This window comes from Pipistrellus hanaki, assembly GCF_964339955.1.
Source record: "Pipistrellus hanaki genome assembly, chromosome: 13".
Classification (NCBI taxonomy): Eukaryota; Metazoa; Chordata; class Mammalia; order Chiroptera; family Vespertilionidae; genus Pipistrellus; species Pipistrellus hanaki.
Window position 1 is genome coordinate 8,057,396 of NC_140515.1, and position 22,358 is coordinate 8,079,753.

Sequence of the window (22,358 nt, forward strand, 5' to 3'; positions counted from 1 at the left end):
AATATGAATTCCATGACAAGACGTTATAATCATTAAATGGTTGCTAGCGAGTCCAGGTTTTACAAATTCTGGTGCAATAAATACCGGGTTATTTACCTTTCGTGCCTTAAACATGTTTTTAACTGCTGCGCTTGTGTTCACACGCATTCTCGGGTAAAAACCGGGCTCGTCTGTGACACATGGATTTCGTATGTCTGTGCACATGTTTGCTAGAGTCTAGGAGTTCTGTTCTGAGGATCGGTGTCCTCCGGGGGAGGGGGGAGGTTGATGTGGACCTGCATGCCTAGGTACTGTTTAAGCTAAATTTGTGTTTGTTTAGTGCGAAAGGTTCCTTTTCTTGGAAGCAGTGTGATATTTCTGGGCATTTGTTTTCCTCATTTAAGAGTGTGCAGTACGTTTTTTTCCTCCTCATAAAATTTAGCTTTATTTTCTTTTATTTAACAAAAAAGAAAGCTCGGGTACCTCTTAGCTAAACAGTCCTCTGCAGAGTTATTTGGAAAGAGGTAGGCTGGGCCTCCACTTCAGGATGCTGGGAATAACCTTCTTTGACTCCTCTTCCACCCTGGCAGTTGTTTGAAGAGACGTTAATTTAGAAGGAGAAAAATGAAGAGCAAACACACGCATCGTGCCTCATTTTCAAATCCCGTTAAAAGCATGAAGAGGCGGGCTAAACGTTTGGTGCTCTTTCTTTAGAATACCTTGGTATCATGTTTTAATTTTTAAGTTTTATCTTGCCCTCAAATCTGAGACATCATTGTTCAAATAACAGAACAAGGTAAATCAACAACATCAAAAAGGTCGGCTTCTCTGATTTCTCAAGGGCTTGTTATTTTGTACTTCCCAATTCTATTTGATGTCTTGACAAAACAAGATGACACAGGGGAGAATACATTAAATTTTGATTTTTTTTTCATCTAACCTGTTACAGTTGTGGCAGCTTAATTTCCACACTTTGTCCTGAAAATGGCTTTTTGTGAAATTACTCTAATTGTCACATTGCTTCATGACACGTGTCCGCACAGCTTTCCCATTTGCCTGGATTTACAAAGTATTTTTGAACATATTTTGACCTTTAACACGTTGGGAGCTTTGGTTGGGCTTTGTCTTCATTAGAAATAAATCGGTGAATGGTGAGATTGTCAAAGAAGCAACTGATGTTTTCTCATTAGAATCTAATTTGCACCCCTTAGCTTAACTGTGATGTATAAGGTGAAGGTGTTGGGAATATGTGTGAGAAACTGCACAATTTGAGAAACTGAAGTTGTAATTCTAAAGAAAAAGGCCTTATTCAATTTTGGAATTATCTCATTTTGGCCTACCTACATGCTTCAGTCCAGCTCGTACCCCTGCCGCCGCAGTGCTGTGGGGGAAATAGGTGTTTGCAGTTAGGCTCCCTCTGATATTGTCTCTGCTGGTTAAAACATGTAAAAAGCAGAGCTATACACTTAATTCTCAGTCTTAGAAAAATCTTTTAGTGACAAAAATAAAATACACATTTTATTTTTCTGCACTTAATAGCACCCTTTGATTTACAGCCATATCTACAAGCTAGGCTTCACTCTGATCACCTGTGTGTCTCAGATCGGATTGAGACTTACTTAGCCAGGGCCTCGTTCTCTGCTCTTCAGTCCTCACAATCTGGAGAGCACCTTCCTGTAGTTCTGAGCTACTTAGGAATATTTCTCCCTTCCTTTTTGCAGCACTTAAAAATGATTTTTGTTCCTAATATAAAATGTCGTGGCAGCTTTGATTCACGGGTACTGAATTTTTCCCATCCCTCCTACAGGAGGAAGAGAGGAGGTGGGGAAAAGTCTTCATTTTTCTTGATTTAAATAATAATATTAGGTTGGAAACATCTGTGCTTATTGGACGATTATTTTCATGTTTAACAATTGCTAATGGGAGAAGTGATTTAATTTATGTAAACTTTACATTTTTATGCAAATGCAGCTGATATTTATTGGAGCTAAGACAATTCTGCTGGCACTTACTGAGTAACCTTGTGTGCAGGGGATGCTGGAGGACAGCAGTGTAAACAAACAGGAATTTTTGCTCCTCTTTAAAATTTAAAGACAAAAGCAGAGCTGGAAGAGCTTTGCTGGAGATTGCTTGTTAGGGTTGATAACCTGAAGAACTCCTGATTGGCAGGCGAGTCAACCACCCAACCTTTCCTGAATGAAAGATAGCCTTTCTTGATAGATTACAATAAACAACGTGGCAAAAAATGAAATGCTAATTGCATTTTAAAGAGGCCTTTTTTCTAAAATTTTAATAGGTAGTTGTATTGTTACTGAGAGAACAGTTATGCTAATGACTCACTGCTTAGCCGATTTTGCATTAATATAACAACCATTACCTGCCTTCATGCTTTCTACAGTATTGTGGCAAAATAGCTGAGTCTAAAGGAGTTACACAAAAAGCAGAATTCTATAATGAAACAGAATTATACTTCCCACATGAATAGTAGGCTTTTTTATTTTTTTAAGACTGAAATATTATGTCAGAAATGTTTTTTCTTTTCTCTATGATACAGGTACCTAGCATGGTATCTCCGTGTGTGTGTGCTTTCCAGATACCATGAGGAATGGATAGAAGCTTCCTAACTTTTCTGTTTGACAACATGCCAGTTGTTGTCATGGCTTATTAATTATGAAAACTGTTGTCTTTCTCAGGGCAGTGATGGTGTTTCTTCTACACAGGCCTCTTCTATTCTGTATGGCTTTATAAGATGTGGCATAGTTCTTTTTCCGTGTGTGTGTGTGTGTGTGTGTGTGTGTGTGTAGCAGAGCCATTTTCTTTGGTTTTGTTTTGATATTCTGGAGCCTTCTAATTTAATTTGATTTGCTCTGGTTATTGATGAACCAGTGCCTAACCTGGTCAGTTAACATCCAAACTCAACTTGAGGTCTCTATGGCACTCCAGTTTCCTGGGACATATATGTGGTAAAAGGCCAGAGATTAAAAATAGTTTCTAAATTACTAATCCAGATAATTGAAATAACTGTACTTAAAATGTTTTATCTTCTCATTTTTATTATTTCAATTATGAGAAGAAGTTGACAAACCAATTTATGTGTGTATACTGGGCAGTATTTCCTTGTAGATAAATGAGTGTAAACTAAAGAGAAAGCAAAAAAATGATTAAGTGTGATTTTCAGTATTTATGTTGTGTCTTCTCCCCTCCCACCCAATTCCTCCAATTGTCTCCAAGATTAAAAATAAGTATTGTTTCTATGGGTGTTTTTATTTGTTAGCTTTTAAGATTTTTTTCTCCTTCCCATCACATGCCATGCCCCTTAGGAGTGAAAGAAAATAATGATGCCAGTCATTTTAGCAGCCTTCCAGCACTCAGGTGATACACAGGCATTCTGGAGGAGAGCAGTCTGCGCCAGGCAGCCTTACACAGCGTGGAGGGGCGTTCAGCAGCACTTGTTTGTGCTGACAACGTTTTGCCACTTGCTGGCATTCAGGTGGCAACATGCCCATACTAGCAGCATCCCATGGCCCAAGCTCAGCTGTGTTTCTGCCACTCGGGCAGGTTTATGCACACCTGGGGTCGGCCACTCCCAGTTGGTATCAGTCAACAGTGTATCATCACAGTGTGTGTGTGTGTGTGTGTGTGTGTGTGTGTGTGTGTGTGTGAGAGAGAGAGAGAGAGAGAGAGAGAGAGAGAGAGAGAGAGAGATTGATTCGGTTTTGTATGCTAGCATTCTTTAAATGTCTGCCACAAGTTTAATTTGCATTTCTGATCCCTGAAGGCAGCTAGACAGAATCATTCTAGTTCTTCATCAATTTCCTTCTATGATTCATTGTTAACTCAGAAAACATACTCATTTCTAGATACTCAAAACAGTTAAGGTAGTTACAGTATCGCAGACATAATCTTTTTTTCATTATATTTAAATTGTCATTTGAGAAAGAAATCAAGAAATAGGTTGAGCTCCCAGTGAAGGCATGAGCCTTGTAGCACACAAAAAAACATCAGAAATTACTGTGTGTTTTTCTCAAGGAGGATAAGGGAGATGGCATAGAATTAGGGGCCAAAAGTTTTAGTTTTGACTGAATACTCTCAAAGAGGGACCCATAAATATTAGAACTCTGTAGTTAAAAACTCACATGACTGTTTTAAATACTATTGATTTAAACCACTAGCTAGGTTTTATGAATCAAAGTGTAATTTCTGAGCTTTGACCATATTTCTCAATGCTAAAGCACTCTCTCTTGTGTGCCTTTAGCCGCTTTCCAGACATTCAACACAGGATTAAATGATAGTAGTTACAGTGATCAATAGGTTAAGACGGTACAATCCCTCTTGCTGCTAATGACCTCAGTAGTAATGGGCAATAAAGTGTGGGCTCTAATAGCCTCTCGCGGTGCTGCATGCCCTTTGATTCCTAGTATTGGTAGGGACCGGCCACAGGAAAAACTGGAACGTTGGGAGTTAAGGGAGTGGATATCTAGGCTATAATTTTTAACTATTTAAAGCCTTAAACTGTGCCTCGCGCCCCCCCCCCCTTCTCTACCCTACCCTGCTTTTCTACCCTATAATGTTTTCTGTCCATTTGAGTATGTTTACTAAAGCTTTCCATAACCAATTTTCATGACATGTTGGAACTTTGAGGAAAGGAAATCTCAGTTTTAACACATTTATAAATAAGTTCAAGTCCACTCTGGAGGCTCGGAGCTAGCTGGTGTTATTGTGGTTTCAGATATAAAAGCAGAGGTAGGGCCATAGGGCTCTGAGAGGCACTGTGATGATTCAGAGCTGTCCGCAGGCTGGGGAGGGTCACTCAGGCTTCTTCCCTCTTTCCTTCGGCTGCCCTGCTGCTTTCGGCATTTTAAGACTCATCAGCACCTCCATCCAGTGTCCAAAGGGAAAAGGAGGGACCCAAGTTCCCTTTTTTGTTCTGTAACACAAATACAAAAATGGAATAAATAACTGTGGGAAGAGTTAAGGGTTTTAAAATTATCTTCATATATGTCAGCTCTCTTTTAACTTTATAAATTGATTTTATTGAAGTATCGTTTACATACTATAAAATACACTCATTTTACCTGCACATTGGAAGATTTTTTGGTAATTTTATACATCCCTGTGACTGCCAGCTCAATCATGATAGAGGACATTTAGATTAGCCCCCTCGTAGCCATTCTGGCAGAGGCTTTCCTTAGTTATTCTAAAAATTCTGACCAAGGTGCTGTTGCTATGATGATTTCTGTTGTAACACTGTTAATTTCGTGTTCATCACCAGTTCAGATCTTACACCACCCTATTCCTGTCCATTTTCCTGTTCATCACCATCAGAAATTTGGCTCAAGGATATTTATATTGTACATCATCCAAGAAACACAGAGGAAAAAAGAAACCTTAAACTTGGTTCTTTTGTTTGCTTAATCAAGCGTCCCTGTGTGATGATGCAACTCTCAAGGAAAAGTAAACTTCTATTGTGATGTTAGCTTTACAGCTCAAGATAGTGATTGGCATCCAAATACATTGAAAATTTCAAAATGCTTTTTCTATATGAAGACAGAGTAACTGGGATTAGTGCCTGGATGGTTAGGTGTGTTGATGGATTCTTGTTGGTGTTTTCCCTAGAGTGAATGGAAGTCCACTGAGAACCACTGTGGTATTTTGTGCTTCCAAGTGTCTTTTTAAAAGGATAATTTATCCACTCATATACATCTGTCCCTTTCTGCATGTAAGAATATTCAGACATTCCCATCTGTTTTAAATTACAATGTATCTACATCTACATTTGAAAGGCCGTGCGATAGGAAGACTCTGTGATGACCTTCATGAGTTGGGTTAGTGAGAATTTTCAAATGTTCTGGGTAGTGTTTTCCAAACAATGAGAAACTTTCACATAAATATCCTCACAGAGAAACATGCTGGAGACAGCAGTGAAGGGTGTTTGCTGTACATGGATCTGACCTTCAGGAACCATTTTTAGTTCATCAAAATTAGTGATGCTGAGAAATCGGGACATCAGTGCATAATGACTGTGAAATTAGGAATGAGAGCTCGCTATGCAAATGACAGGACAAATCAAGTGAAAAAGTCAAGATAAACTGCATATTAAGACATTATGTTACATAAAATTAATACTGCATTTCTCGCTTTTGCTTACTGCTGCCCTGCAAGATTTTTAAAACTCTTTTATCTTCTGATCAGCTATTGTCTGCCAGATTTTTTTTTTAAATGGCACACAGGCAAAGTGCAAAACATGTTATTACCTTTTATTGTAATACATGAGATGACAGCAGATCCTTTTTAACAAAGTATATCCTTTACTGCTTCTTGCTGTCACATGTTTGATTAAAAACTAAAGAAAAGTACGATGCTTAAATATTACTATTAGAAGACATACAGGTTTTGTCTTTTCTTTTTTGTTATTTTGTGTGTTTTTTTCTCTTTCCTTATCTTTTTTATTTGGGGTGATTTTTCATGAAACAGTCTTGTATTACGGGGTCTGACAAAATGGTTCTCATGTAGTCTGCAAATGAGACACAAGTGCAGCGATTATTTTGAATAGCTAAATTACATTCTCGAAAGCTTGCAGAATTCACAGCATTGTCATTAGGTATCCGCCTGAATACAATTTGTGTAACCTTGGCCAAGACAGCCTGTCATTTTAATGTCAGTGTTTTATCTGAACAAGACATCATCCTTTCAGATACTGTGTGCAGGTTCCTTGCAGAGATGCCCGTGCAGAAGCGTGTTAACAGTTGCAAATATGAAATGCTATCAAGTTCATCACCGGCGCTGTTTGTCACTGAAATGTCATGGGAAGCAGCTCGCCTGGTATCACACAGAGAGTGGAGGAATTGAGACATCTGTGTGCGGTTGAATGAGGAAGGGGAAAGGCTCCTAGGAAGGTCTGTGCTGGAGTGCAGGAGGCGCGCCCTCCGAGGGCTCAGCCGTGCAGGAGGCTAAGCATCCCTTGATCTGATCATCCTTAAAATTGCGGTCCACAGAGGAAGTGGGTCCTGTGAGCTCCAGCTGTGGAGGCACTGGTTCCCACTTGCCTTCTAAAACAAAATTTGTTTGTGATAACTTTATTGTGATGGAAAATTCATTCTTAACAAGAAATTGAGATCCCTCTAACCTACCTCCAGATCTGCCTGAGTCCTTGTCTGCTTGAGAGGCTGCCTGGAACAGCTGTCAGTGCTGCAGGGGTTTCTGTTGTTGTTGTTGTTATTATTATTTTACTTAAACTAAACTTCCTAACAGATTCAATAGGATCTGTTGCTGCATCCCCTCTGGATCAGCACCCTGCATGGGAAATCGGTCAGTTCTTGAAGCCAGCGGCCTGCAGCTGCTGAGCCTGGAAGGGCTGAGTGCTGTGCGTTCCCTGGCTCCTGCTCACGCTGTGTTAACCTTCCAGGTGCCCGTGTCAGTGGCTATGATGACACCTCAAGTGATCACCCCCCAGCAGATGCAGCAGATCCTGCAGCAGCAAGTGCTGAGCCCTCAGCAGCTCCAGGTGCTCCTGCAGCAGCAGCAGGCCCTCATGCTCCAGCAGGTAACCATCTTCCCGCTCCCCCTGCCCCCTGGTCAGCTCCAGGCCGGCCTCACCTGAGCGGAGGCTCCCCTCCTGGAGGCACAGGCGGAGCCAGAGGGGAGGCAGGCCGCTGGGCCCTGAAGAACCAATGGGCTGCGTCCCTGAAAGAGAGCCTGCACAGCACTAGGTTTTGGTCTGGAGAGCACCCTCTGGACTGAGATTAGGGCTGTAATTGGGCTTGGTGGAAATAAGATCTTTTAGGCTTATGTGGCTTTGCATTCTTTTATTTGGTAAGTCAGAGGCTTCTAAATGTGTGAATCAAAGCAGAGCGGAGCCGTTGGGAGCAGCGGATGGGACAGCTCTCGCAGTCCCATTTCAACTCGGAAGCTTACAGAGTTTTTCTTTCAAACACAAAGACCATTTTGGGCTTGGCTAATTGTAAGGTACATAGTTGACTTTATTTCTTTCACCTTTGCTGATGCTGAAATGAATTTCTGGCTGCCACTGTACCATGAAGACCTAATCTTCAGACTTCATGGACCCCTGAACGCAAAGGGTGAGACGGAGCCCTGCATGGCCCCGCTGCGGGCAGGTGCGGGCCACAGGCGGGCCGCCGGGAGCCTGGCTGCCCTCTGAGGCGCATGCGCCCGGAGCCAGCCCCTCTCCCGGCCCTGTCACTGAGAAAGCCGCCTGTTTGCAGGAGAGATTCACCAGACTCTCAGCAAGGGCGTTTGCCTTTGTTGTACAATCAAAGGTCATCCCTTGCCTTATTTTAATGAGTTTGTGTGGAAAATGGTATGTTTTTCATCAGTTCACTTGCGGGATTACTTTTCAAACAATAATGCCAAGAATAGTCAGTGCGTACTGAAATTTATTGTGGAGTTTCAAACTAAAGGTCAGGCCACTACAGATAAAAGGATCCTATTTCTCAAATCTCAGTTTGCACCGAGAGTGACAGTGGCGGGCGCTGCCCCTGACTTACCGTCCTCTCTTTTCTTTGTAGCAGCAGCTTCAAGAGTTTTATAAAAAACAACAGGAGCAGTTGCAGCTTCAACTTTTACAACAACAACATGCTGGAAAACAGCCTAAAGAGGTACCGACAATGCTATTTTACTTTCAAACCACAGGTCCCACAGGACGATCTAGTGGCTATTAAACTGTCGTTCATCTTTTAAATGATTGCACAACTGAGCTGACTCTATCGTTCTCAGCTTCCAGACCGAGAGTTATTGTCCTGTTTTTGCTCCGGTTTTTCTGGGTCCCATGTGTTTGCTGACACATTTTATAACCCTCTGCAGGTGCACCTCCTGGGAGCACTGGGCGGGGGTCCTGGGCAGAACCTCAGGCCCCTTTGCAAGATGTACCTGGGGGAAGTGAAGTGCTTTCAGGAAAACTTGATTTGGACACAGACTTGATTATTGTAGCCAGCTCAGAGAGCTTGGGTGTGTGCTGAGGTTGGATAAACAGAAAGTTCCAGCAAGCCCTGGCCAGTAGGTCTCACTGGTTAGAGCGTCGCCCTGCACAAGGAAGGGTCTCGGGATGGATTCCTGGTCAAGGGCACATACCTGGGTTTCAGGTCTGATCCCCAGTAGGGCACATTCAGGAAGCAACCAATCAATGTGTCTTCTCACATGGATGTCCCCTTCCCCCTACTCTCTCTTAAAAAAAAAAAAAAAAAAAAAAGTCAATGGAAAAAGTATCCTCAGGTGAGGATTTATTAAAAAAAAAAAAATTAGAGCCACATTTCCCATCCCACAATCTCAGTTTAACTTTTCATGCGAGTTGTACATATCAGAATTGCTAAAAGCGAGTCAGCAGGGGCACAGCTAACGTTCGAGAAGTCTCCTGCTTGGATTATATGTGTTTTCCCAGCAAACAGTAAGGCATCGCAGCAGCTTCCATGTGCACAATGTTTTGTAAGTCCCAGTTAGGGGACGTATTGCCTCCAGGAACGGGAAGACGTGGGGGACCTTCTGTGAGGCCCGGGTGCGGGAGGCTCAGTCATGGGGGCGTGTCTTTGTGCCTGTGCGCATTGTCAGGGCATCTGTCTACCATCCCAGAGCTGCCCCCGTATCTTACCTCCTCGTTTTCCTCAGTGCCTGGCATGCTTTTCATGTGAGTGTCTTCTCCTTGGAATGAGAGAGAACAGCTCACAGTTCAATGTAATGGCTTCTGCGTGGCCCTAAGCAGGTGGCCACTTTCCTGGGTCAGAAGCAGTCTTCCCAGGTGACTCCTCCCTCCCCCAAGTGGGCATGCGCCGGCCCTTCCCCCTTTGTGGCTTCCTCTCACAACACAAATTGGGTGCATTTTCCATGCCCTGTCAAGTTTTCACCTGCAGTCCTCTTTGCAGCCTGGATGGAAGCCCCGGAGAGCAGGGGCCATTTCGGGGTGCAGGGCAGAGGTGCTCTAATGAAAGTGCTGACACATTTGTGTACAGTGGCGTGCTACCGGGCCCTGCTGTAATAGAAAAGGGAGCAGATTAAAAAGTGTCTAAAATGTAAATCTAAAGGACTAACAGTAATTAAAATGGAAATGGCACAGGGAGGGAAGGCATGTAATTGTGAGATATCACTGTGCAGGAGGCTCTCAGCTTTGTTTTGCTGGCTGTTTTTCTAATTCAGTAGGGCTTACTCATCAGTGGCAGTTCAATGCGCGTTAATGACTCTGGGATTGCAGGCATCACTCTGGACAAAGAAATGATTATTGTGCGGTCAAAAGAAGTTCAAAGACAAGAAGGGAATTTCAGTTTTTTCCTTAGAGATCCACATTCAAGAGCATATAAATTAAGCCAAATGTTAAAAACCACAGTCTGAAAGCTGACTTCAAAGTCACAACTCTCTAATTAATGAACTGCGAGCTTCGGTTTGGACAAGTTGTGGTTTGATGCGCCCATAAATCAACATGACAGGCCTGTTTCACAGCCTCAGACAGTGCTTGTCATTGAGTCACATCAGATGTAAACAGCAGAGAAGAGAAGGATATGAAGGAGGTGCAATTGATCAACAGAATTGGTAAAAACCCACTTTTGAAGCACATTATGCATGATCACAGGAAATGGTTACAGCCTCGAGAGGGTTCCCTTCTGCTGTTGCTTTTTTGAATCAGATTTCTAACAGCCTTCAAAAGGGAGAGGAAGAATTACGGAGTCTCTCCCCCGTGGCTCGCAGGCTATAACCCCCTGTTGTTATTTTGTGCTTCTTCCTTTTCAAAGGCATCAAAATTTAGTTTTTTAAAGATCTTTAACTCTATATTTGAAGACAAACAAAAAAGGGCTGCCACTGCCATTCTTATCAGTTACCAGGGATTGTGTTTTTCCTTCTGTGGCCACTTCTGATTAACCTCTTACTTGGTCTGCGAGACGTGGTTTGAAATGCGCGTCTGCATGCTGGGGGAACATGAAAGCCAAAGGGCTCCGAGGGCAGGTAAGACACACGAGGGAGAAGTTGTGCAGCAGAAGGAAGGATAAAAGCTCGCTTTCCCAAATCGCTGCTGTCAGAGGGGCACCTGGGCCTGCCGAATGTGCTGGTGGCGGAGCGGGCGGGGGGTGGGGGGAGGCATGCATGGCTCCTGAGCCAGGAGGTGAGACGCTACGGTAGCATTTCAGCATCTCCAGGACATTCCGTGTGCTGTGGCCGCACTCTGTCCTCCATTTTGAAGGCGTGGGTGACACAGGAGATGTTGCCTTCCCATCCGGAGGGGAGGCACAGTCAGGGGCAGGTCTCGGGTTCTAAGACACATTTCCAGTTCCCGGGAGATCTGGCCAAGACATGCTGTCAGGGCGCTGAGAGCCTCGTTTCCCGAGGTGGTCCCCTGGATTAGCATGCAGGTGGTGGCCAAGTCACATGGCATCAATTCACGATGTGGACTAGTGGTTATGACTTTAACAAGGTTTGAACTTGGATGTTGACAGATGGAACAAGTATATTAATTCACTGAATCCCCAGTCATTAGTGGCTCATAATTTTGAATTGTCAGGTCCTCCCCCCATTCCTCCCTTTCCCTTTTTTGATTACCTTTCTATAAGGCGCTTGATCTTTGGCCAGAACAATGAGCCTTTACTTGCTTTTTCCCTGAGGTTGTCTCAAAGATGTTTCCTTGAGCAAGTTGGGCTCCGCACTGAGTTAGACCTGACCTTCCTGAGGGGAGAAACGCAGCCCATGTAGCTGGCTCCTCAGCAGCTGCTCACAGAATAGGTGTGGATAATAGAAGGCAGATTCCAGAGTAAGGCAAGCCACAAACAGAGTTCCCATCCTGTGTGGGTGAGGCAGGCAAGCTGATTGTTTTAAAAGGGCCATTTGTCCCAGGCAGCTTTGACAGTTTATGTTAGGCAGTAGGGAGGAGCCGAAGAAAGGAAAACAGACCTTTGACTGCAGCTCCAGGGAGGGGATCCGAAATGCAAGGTTTATCAGGGCAATGGAGCCTTTTAACGCTGCCTGCTGACCTGTGGCGGGGACTGCGCCGAGACCTTTTTTGTGTGCGTTCAATTGTGAGAAGTAAACAAATGGGCTCGTATCCTGTGCTTGGTAACTGGGTGGGGAGCAGTTTGGCAACCAGTGTTGCTTTTAAATTCTTTCTTTGGACAATGGGCCTTGTATACTTTTATATCCTGGCTTTTCAAACGTGGACAGCTTTCATGAGCTTTCCTAGGGATGGCTGCAGTGACAACAGAAAAGCCATCAGTCATTTTATATAAATACAGCATCTTTAAACATTTCATTTACAGTAAGACAGGAAACACCCTCCCTAAACTTCAACACCCCCCACCCCCATTATTTCTTCTTCAAGAGGAGTTAGATCCTCCAACTTCTATTTTATCAGTGTTGGATTTTGTCTACCTTCCCCCCCTTTTTAAAAACTCTGGGAATTAATATCTGTTGAAGAAGAGAAAAATCATTTTGACATGAATATAACTATCATTGGGTTTTACATTAATGTGATAATGTGGAAAGGGGTGAAAACAATTGGATCATTTTAAGCATGCTGTTCTTAAAATGAAAACACTGGCTTTTCATTTAAATTTATTTAAATTTTTGTTGTTAGTGATATAGAATTTGTTTTTTGGAGTGAAACTCAATTAACTTTCTCAGTGGCATGGTAGTAAGTCTGAAATTGGTTGCTAATATGAGAATGATGTTTTTTTACTGTAAAATAAACTACACGGAGACCGAAAGGAAGCCACCATTTCTCTCTTCCCCTGATCTCTGCATCAAGGAGGCCTTGATCCGCACACATTCATGGATGGATCAGCTGGAGGTCGTGGTTGGGCTAAGTGAATGCAGTTGTTTGTAAAGTGTAGTTCTCAGCAGCTCTGGCAGGGTCGTGGAGTCCTGTTAGTTGCAAAGTCTCTCTAATATTCTCCTTAATACTTAGAATTAGGAAAACGGATCTTGTTCTTTGTCTAAATGATCTTTTTTGGAGGCTACAGTTTGGGAAGAGTTAACTTCCCTTCCAAATCGTGAGCCATGATGTGGCTGAGACCTCCACCTCGATCTGATTCCTCGCAGATTAAGGATATGAGATAATTTCCCTCTATTTTTTGTTCTGCTGCACTGTATTATCTTTCTATCACTCAGATAATTACTGAGGAAATCTACATTAATTTTTTTTGGCTGGAGCAAGGCCTGCCAAACACAGGAATGATGTATTGATGTTTTACACAACAAAAGTTTTCCTCCTGTCATTGTCCAATCAACAAAAAGATATTTGTCAAACGATAGAGCCCCTTCTTTCCAGCCCAAAGCCGGGAAGGGAAACAGGGAGGGTTTCTGAACCTCCAGCCGAGTGGAGGCATCGAAGCTCAGTGTCTCCATATGATACCCAGTTGAGTACAGTGTTGTTTGCTAAATTATGAATGTGTGTAATTAAAATCTAGTGACTGTTTCTATGAAAGATTTACAATGTTATTTCATCATTTGTCATGGCTAATTAACAATATTAGATGAAGTTTTTCTTCTTCAAAGGTCTGATTTTCCCCCATTTATTTATGTCAGAAGTGATATACAGAGCAGTTAAAAGCTCGCCCGTGCATGGGAGGGAGGCAGCTGTCTGTGGCCCCTCGGGGGCCGGAGTTGGGTCCCTGCACTCTGGCCTGCTGGGTCTGAGGTCCCTGTGCTGACGGTCAGGGAGAGCACGTGCTGGGGGAGGGAGTGGGGCGGTCCCTTCACACCCCTGGGGTGTGACTGACTCCACACGGGGACACCGTGGCAGGGAGCGCCCCTCGCCCACCTGCCCCTTCTCTCGGGGACGTGGGTGGCGGGTGGGGCGGTCACCGGCCTGTTCGCGGCCTCACTCTCTGCCTGGTCTCTTGCAGCAGCAGCAGGTGGCTCCCCAGCAGCTGGCTTTCCAGCAGCAGCTCTTGCAGATGCAGCAGCTCCAGCAGCAGCACCTCCTGTCCCTGCAGCGCCAAGGCCTCCTGTCACTGCCGCCCGGCCAGCCCGCGCTGCCCCTGCAGCCCCTCTCGCAAGGTGGGTGTGGACGCCGAGGCCGGTGCCAGCTCCTGGGCCCTGCCTGCCCCTGAGGAACTGTCCAGGAAGCCCTGCAGACCTGGGATGGGAGGAGTCCCCACACTGCTGGTGCCAGTTGGACCCAGGTGTCCCTGAGGGAGGGGGAAGCAGTGCTCCCCACTGACAGCATTTTAATCAGATGGAATGTTTTCAGTTTGGAATTACAAATGAATTTTCTTGAAGGGTTTTTTTTTTTGTTTGTTTTGTTTTTTGGCATTTTAAGCTGCATTTCATGTCATGTAACTTGTTCTGTTTTAAATCTTAGTCATGCTTTATAAATTCCACTTTCTAATATCTAGAGATAGAGTCAAGTTTATTTTTGTGTGATTATAAAAACAAAAGGTTTTTGTTGGTTTTGCTCTCTTTTTCTTTTTTACCTTTATCTGACTGTTTATTTTTGAGCAGGTTAGTTCACTCATCTGATCAGGGAGCATATATATCTATAGCTCTTCTTCAAAAATGGAGGTTCTTTCAAAAATAACAAGATTTTATAGATTTTTAAATATTTCTTTTGAGAAGCTATTGACATGTTATTCCCCTGGTTGTCGGGCATCAGCAGTGAGCACTCTGTTGTGTTTAGGACAGTCCTGGTGTAAGCAGCTCTTTCACAGGTGCGGTGCATGTACACCTGTGCAGTGCGGGCGCACCTGTGCGGTGTGAGTGTGGGCCCACCTGTGCGGTGTGGGCCCACCTGTGCAGTGCGGGCGCACCTGTGCGGTGTGAGTGTGGGCCCACCTGTGCGGTGCGGGCGCACCTGTGCGGTGTGAGTGTGGGCCCACCTGTGCGGTGTGGGCCCACCTGTGCAGTGCGGGCGCACCTGTGCGGTGTGAGTGTGGGCCCACCTGTGCGGTGCGGGCGCACTTGTGCGGTGTGAGTGTGGGCCCACCTGTGCGGTGTGAGTGTGGGCCCACCTGTGCGGTGTGGGCGCACCTGTGCGGTGTGAGTGTGGGCCCACCTGTGGGCCCACCTGTGCGGTGTGGGCGCACCTGTGCGGTGTGAGTGTGGGCCCACCTGGGCCCACCTGTGCGGTGTGAGTGTGGGTCCACCTGTGCGGTGTGGGCCCACCTGTGCGGTGCGGGCGCACCTGTGCGGTGTGAGTGTGGGCCCACCTGTGCGGTGTGAGTGTGGGCCCACCTGTGCGGTGTGAGTGTGGGCCCACCTGTGTGGTGTGAGTGTGGGCCCACCTGTGCGGTGTGAGTGTGGGCCCACCTGTGCGGTGTGAGTGTGGGTCCACCTGTGCGGTGTGGGCCCACCTGTGCGGTGCGGGCGCACCTGTGCGGTGTGAGTGTGGGCCCACCTGTGCGGTGTGAGTGTGGGCCCACCTGTGCGGTGTGAGTGTGGGCCCACCTGTGCGGTGTGAGTGCGGGCCCACCTGTGCGGTGTGAGTGCGGGCCCACCTGTGCGGTGTGAGTGCGGGCCCACCTGTGCGGTGTGAGTGCGGGCCCACCTGTGCGGTGTGAGTGTGGGCCCACCTGTGCGGTGTGAGTGCGGGCCCACCTGTGCGGTGTGAGTGTGGGTCCACCTGTGCGGTGTGGGCCCACCTGTGCGGTGGGGGCGCACCTGAGCGGTGTGGAGTCAGTCACATCCCATTTCTGTCCCATCTGGGGTGGCTTTGTTTTTTGTGGAGGTGTTTTTTTCTGTGACGGCCAGGGCTTTTCCTCTGACTCCTCTTGCCTCTCCTCCCCTTTCTGCCAGGACTGCTCACTTCTCCATTGCTGTCACATTAGGAGATTTGGTAACTGAGCAATGCCAGGGGAAACAAAGGGCGTTTTGGCTAATGCATTTTTGAACGTGCAGAGTGTTACGTCGTGCACTGAGACACCTTGGGTGTGTTGTTGGAAACTGGCAGGCTGCTGTGCCACGCCCATTGGACTTGGGCACAGCCGCTCCTCCTCCCTCTGCTGCTGGGCTGTGCAGTTGCTCCCGGGGGTTCATTGTGGTGGCACATCAGTTAAGCTGTCCAAAGAGGGCAATTGGGCAGTGACAAGACAAGCTCCTGTGTAATGGGAAAGGAATGGACGTGGCGATGCGTGCAGTGTAAGCGCTGCGGTAACATATCAGAGGCACTGTCGGTAATTCGCCGGCCCGGCACTGATTGATACGCCCAGCAGTGTGCATGACCATGAATCCCCGCGGCAGTAGGAAGATGCGTATTTAAAATCTAAAGGGTGTCTTTATGCGTGCCCGAGGGGCACACGCATAAATATGGAATTTCCGGAGTTGGTGCCTGCGGGAAGTGAGCCACAGTCGCGGCCATCTTTGGGGGAATCAGGAAGTTGGTTTTGTCTCCCCTGCCCCTCGTCCAAAAGGGCTGGAGAATTCAGTGGTGTTGGAAGACAATACAATTTTTTCTTTATCAAAGAGATAATGGCTTAAAACTGATACCATTATGAGGCTTAAATCAACTTTCTGCTGGAGCAGGTCACCTGGGATGGAGTGAAGGACAGAAAGGTTGGTCAGCTTTGCTGTCTATGAGTCAGTCCCTGGCTGTAAAATTGAGTTCCGTGAACGGTAATCTGTCAACTGTCCTCACAACATACATTTTTTAAACCTGTGTCTGCATTTCTTTTTATAATGGAGGGACCAGTTATCCTAGAAAAAGAAAGCTAGCAAGGGAAAGGGGAATGTGTTAATATAACTGGAAATGCCTACTTCATGATACAAACATGAAGATTCTTTTATATCCTTGCTCGTGGCATAGGCTGAGTTACCTAAAATGTGTATGTAAATATCAAAGTGTAGGAATGGAGAGAGAGAATAATGTTTTAAAGGCCTTCCCCCCCCGAAGGTTATGAAATGGAGGCATATTTTTGTTGTTTGTAAGGTTACTATGGGCCTTCTCTGTTTTACACACTCAGTGTATGTTTTTCTCCTCGGTCTCTTTAATTATTGATCCTTTTCAGGACCAGTACGTCCATGTTGAAATATACTTCCAATTTTATTCTGAATTTTAAGTTTTTAAGTGTATACTATCAATAGGAGAAACTTTATTGCTCAGTTATGTGTCTGTTAATGGATGTTTATTAACTCAGTACAGTTATTCCTATCTAACATTTTGGAAGGAATGCTTGCTTTCTGGAAATTTGATATCCTTTTAGTCTGATGAGTGACTAGCCTGCTTTTTATCTGTCTTCATTCTCTCACGAGATCTTGGTAGACGGGACTCTATTCATGGAACCCAAGTTTAACAATGCTATCAAGGTGTAGCACTGATGGACACTGATTTGATTGCTTCCTTCTAAATCTAATGAATATTCTTAAATTTAATTATCATATTGAAATTTGACCCAGAAGTCCATAAGTTACTGTTTTATTTACCATCTCTCCCTGTGGACGATGATGAACCTGATTCATCCCACTGGAATAAAAGGGAGTGAGCAATAGGAATGTTCTCTTAGGTGTTAACAGGACATCTGCTGGGCTCTATTTGCTAGATACGCAGCTTCCTGTTAGTTTGTATGTAATTTTTAATAGGCTTAATTCCTCTTACTTTTTAAATGGCTTCCAAGTCCTGTTCTTCTACATCAGAGCAAAGGTGTTAACACAGTTGTTAGACTTTCCACTTCCCAGGCCGCTGACCCGGATGAGTGGAAAAATAGGCGGTTTGTGCTTTTCAAGTGTCCACTCCCTGGAAAATAAAAACAGATGTTGATTTGCATGGCTTTGTATCGATATGCTATCTCCAACAGAGCCAAGCCTGCTCACTGTTGTCCCAGGCGCGTGAGCAGTGGTCGCGGCCAGAGCTCACCGAGGATGGCTGGTGTGCGCGGCAGTGCGGGCCCAGCAGGTCACTGGCCGGGCGTCGGAAAAGCATCACCCAGGTGCCCAGAACCGGCCACGGGATTCTGGAATGACCTTTCCCTTTGTTTAATTTGCCTTCGAGGTTTAATTTCAAGGGACAAGTAATAATTGAATATGCCTAATAACTGAACGCTCATTTGGGACAAAATCCATCAAAATATAATTGGCATTTGATTTTTATGAAGGAAGAAGAAAACCGACCTGGCTGTTGAGGATGCGTTCTAAGAATATCTGACCACTTAATGTATCATTTGCAGCCTCCATTATAGTACATATTAATTGCAAATCCTTAAGTATTTGAACATTTTTTGTGGGGAACCATTGGGAGAGATCAACTGTTTTTGTTACCACTCCTCTCAGAAAGGCGGAGAAGGTTATTGGTCTGCTGTGCAATAATTCACTCCTCTTTGATATGCAAACGATCCACGGTGAACATAAAAAAATCCTATCAGACTCATTTCACAGTTCTTAGCCACTCGGGCTCTCTGGAGCCCTGCGCCTCATTAGACGGTGCTCGCCAATGCCGGCATAATTAAAATCTTTAACAGTTTAGCAAAGTAAAGATGTTTGGCTGATCACGTTGAGATGATTATCTATCCATTGTATTCTAAATGACAAAAATAAATTAAATTTAGACCTTGGCATTTTTTATTATGTGTTTCAAATGAATATAATGCACACAGCCTTCTTTTAAAATTCAGTCCCTTAGACTCGGTAAGAAACACGCTGTTTCACCTGCTGTATGTAGTCAGAAAATGGCCAGCTCTCCAGATCGGGCAGTACCTGGCGGACTGAAACCAGGAACCCCGCCCCGTTGTGCGGGATTGCCAGGCGAGGTGCGGACGCTGAGCAGTCACGCCTTCCCTTGGGGCCCTCGCACCGTGAGCTGAGCTTGTGGTTGTCATGTGTGTGGTTTCCCGTGCATTCGCGGTACACGGGGCCGGATTTGGAAATCCCGGGCTGTCGAGAGGCGTGCCAGCAGGATTGAGGTTACGAGGCCACAGGAGTGAGACGAGCATACTCACTGTCTGTCTTCCTGGGGATTTAAAGTATGGTTTGACACTTGCTCCTTAAGACCCATGTCCACTTTGACCCCGTTAGAAAACAAGAGAACTTTGTACTCCAACTTTATGTTTTCATTTTATTCTGCGACGGCTCATTGGCGCTGATCTAAGAAATGACAGTAATAATAGTGTTACTTGTATAAAAAGTTATACAGTTTTTCAGTAGATACATCCATCAATTAAGCATGTGGTACTAGAAACCAAAATTAATGAGGAAGATAGGTGTGTTAATGAAATAATCATAGTATAATCAATTTGACTGTTAAAAGTTGAAAAGCATTTCAGGAAGATGATATGAATTCATAATTTATGTCTAAAAGTGATTAATAAAAACTATATTTAATAACAAAGCTATTTGTCATCATTTAAGACTTAAGCACAAAAATTATTCATTTTTTGGTTCATGTTGTCATAATAGTATTGTTGAACACATTTATTTTGAGTCCTTCTTTGTGTCTAAAAATATATAGCATCTATTCACGTTTTTCCCAAAAAATCTGAAACCACCGGGATTTGGAGGGCCGGACTATATGAACTACTAATATAGGAGGCTCGCTGTGGGCTGCAGCCGAGGGCACCTCACCTGCGCCCGCTCCCGCTCCCGGGAGGAGAGGCTGGCACGGACCCTTGGCTTTCCGTGGGCGGGCAAGAACTGCAGCCCCAGAGCCCCCTGACACTGGGCTTTGTTTACTGACTCTTTGATTTAATTACTGTTTGAAGAAGACGGAATTGGCTGTTAATTGATTTAATTATCCAATTTGTTTGTTTCAGGCATGATTCCAGCAGAACTGCAGCAGCTCTGGAAAGAGGTGACGAGTGCGCACCCTGCCGAGGAGACCACGGGCAGCAGCCACAGCAGCGTGGATCTGACCACGGCCACCTGCGTCCCCTCCGCCCCTGCCAAGACCTCCCTCATCATGAACCCACATGCCTCTACCAATGGACAGCTCTCAGTCCACACCCCCAAGAGGGAAAGGTAGGAACCAGCCACTGAGATGTGTCCAACACTGTCTGGCACATGGGAGTGAGGGCGCCTCACCGTCTCCACGACCCCTCATGGGCTCCGTGGGACTTGCATGTGCATATGATCCCTTAAGGATGTCCTCGGTATTGTTGGGTGTGAGCACCTAAGAGTTCCCACCTTTCCAACATGGCGTGAGCACTGCTGTGGCTCCACCTAAACTGCAGCCCAGCCGGAGGCCCTGCATGCTCCTTGGATGGCTGGCTGTAGGGCTTCCAGGCTTCCTCTCTGCCCAGCGCTCACCGTGCACGCTGGTTGCCTTGACTCCAGACCCCTCTGAGGGAACAGCAGTGCCCGCCGTGGGCAACGTGGAGTCCTGGTTGAGAAGCATGAAACTCACGCTGCTCCGCACTGCCCTCCTCGAGGCAGGGAGCCCATCTGTGCATTACGGCGTGCCCCCAGCCCTGGCCTTCTTAGAGTGAACCCGCTGAAGCAGGGGTCTTCAAACTACGGCCCGCGGGCCACATGCAGCCCCCAGGGGAGTCTGATCCTGCCCGCCAGGTTTTTTGGGCAGTGAGCGCAGCTGAGGTGTTACAGTAGGGATTAGTAGTTCATATAGTCCGGCCCTCCAGCTCTCTGAGGGACCGTGATCTGGCCCCCACTTCAAAAAGTTTGAGGACCCCTGCGCCGAAGCTTCGAGGCGGGGGCGGAGGCCCCGTGAGCACAGGGACCCGCCGCCCCCTTCCGGTGGCCGCAGTGCATGCCAGGGTCTAGTTGTGCTTCCGTAGCCCTGAGCCCCTTTGGGCTGCTGAAGCTCAGGTTGTGGGAGGCCCCCTGGGAGCATTGCTGAGGGAAGAGCGCTGACGCCTCTGGTGATGCTTTTCAGGAGGAGAATGTGCCTGTGCAGATAATGCTCTTAAAATGAGAAGGTTTTTTTAGTTTACTATTTTTAAATCATTTTCTATACATCACATAATGAAAAGCTTCCATAGACAGAGGGAATCTTAGAAGTAAAATGTGATAGCGTCATTACCATGAGAAAAAACAAATTTTATATTTTTAATAGTAGTAACTCAGTGAACGTTTTTAAATTATCTTTTCACTTAAGCAATTACAAATATAATTTTATGTATTTCTTGAAATATCAAACATCAGGAAGCCCACTGCCTTAATTAGGTTTGTATCTTTATACCAGCAACATTTTATCCATGTAGAGTTTACTAATCACAGACAACATTGTCTAAATACGTGTGTGTGTGTGTGCGTGTGTGTGCGTGTGTGTGTGTGTGTGTGTGTGTGAGAGAGAGAGAGAGTCACATTCAGGTGTAACACCCTTGAGAGGTTCCCCAAATGAGGTTTAGGTGTGCTTTAACCAGACCTTTCAGCTTGCATTGTAAGATCATTGGAATCTCTGCGGAAGGCAGAGAGGACGAACGTGCTGTAGGCCGCGGGGGGGGGGGGGGGGGGTGAAGAACGGGGTGGGGCAGGCAGAATCAGCGTGGAGCCACTGCCCAAAGGAGGCTCTGGTGTTCCCAGTAGGGAGGATTGGCGTGTCTGGAAGCCAATCATGGCTCTTGCTTTACCGTCTTTTATAATGTCTCTGTCTTTTAAAAAAAACACCGCCCTGAGGTGGCTTTGGGGAGAAGGCCCCAGGCATCCCCTTGCTGCGTGTGCATTGGTGTCCTGGAGCCCGTCACCCCGCCAGGCATGCCCCTTTAGGGCAGAGCAGGGGTCCTGCTCCCCTGGGCGTGCGGCACAGTCTGTGGGCCGCGGTGGGTCTGCACAGAGGGCCCCTGACACACACCCTCCTGCCTGGTGCAGGGTGCCCAGCTTCCTGCCTGAGGTGTGTCCACACTCAGGTGCGGGGAGCAGGAGGCGGGGGGAAGAGAACCCTTTTCGTGTCTGAGAGCGCATTTGAAAAGAAATGCATCTAACAGACAGTCCAACTCCAGAAAAAGTTGTTTGCCTTTTTTTCTATGGCCCTTGTTTGTCTGCACAAAACTTGAGTGTAATCCTCGGTATACTGCAAGTCAGAATTAGAACACGGATCAGAAAGGACCGGGCCTCACTGAGCTTAGTTGGGGGTAAAAGCAGGCTGAGCGTTGGAGTTGATGTACGGGATGAAGCAGCTATGACATTACCTGCCACTGCACCTCTTGGTTTAGATTTCTGTGGATTCCTAGATGTGGCTGCATTAAAAGAAAATTTTAAGTAGCACATTTAAACTGAATGTAGCAAATAAGACAAATGAGCACCTTAGGTTGAAGATAATTCAGAGTTATAACCTTGCAGAACTGATCATTAAAAATTCAACCATCATGCATAGATAGGTACTTATAAGAATGTGATAGGTTCTTACCTGGTTCAGGTTAATTTCTAAATCCTGTGTGGTGTCTTGTTTAAGTAGTGGACACAGTCAGAAAGCGATCACCGTAACTCCAGGTTCTCGCTGCCACCCAGAGCTGCTGCTTGTCAGGAGCCCCTGGGAGCTGGGTCTCACCTCAGTCCTCGCCGTCCTGAGCATCCTG

The 22,358-nt window shown here is 45.8% G+C and overlaps 1 protein-coding gene across 6 annotated transcripts in view; it reads left to right on the forward strand.

Moving 5' to 3' along the window:
* FOXP1 (forkhead box P1) overlaps positions 1 to 22,358 on the forward strand; it is a 206,536-nt gene that overhangs the window by 113,948 nt on the left and 70,230 nt on the right. For 5 of the 6 annotated variants that reach the window (XM_084902065.1, XM_084902067.1, XM_084902070.1 and 2 more), the window contains 4 exons: positions 7,385 to 7,522; positions 8,505 to 8,594; positions 13,812 to 13,965; positions 19,641 to 19,845. In XM_084902065.1, the coding sequence (XP_084758191.1) occupies positions 7,385 to 7,522; positions 8,505 to 8,594; positions 13,812 to 13,965; positions 19,641 to 19,845 (587 nt within the window). The remainder of the gene's footprint in view (positions 1 to 7,384; positions 7,523 to 8,504; positions 8,595 to 13,811; positions 13,966 to 19,640; positions 19,846 to 22,358) is intronic. The other variant, XM_084902066.1, reaches the window with a different exon arrangement.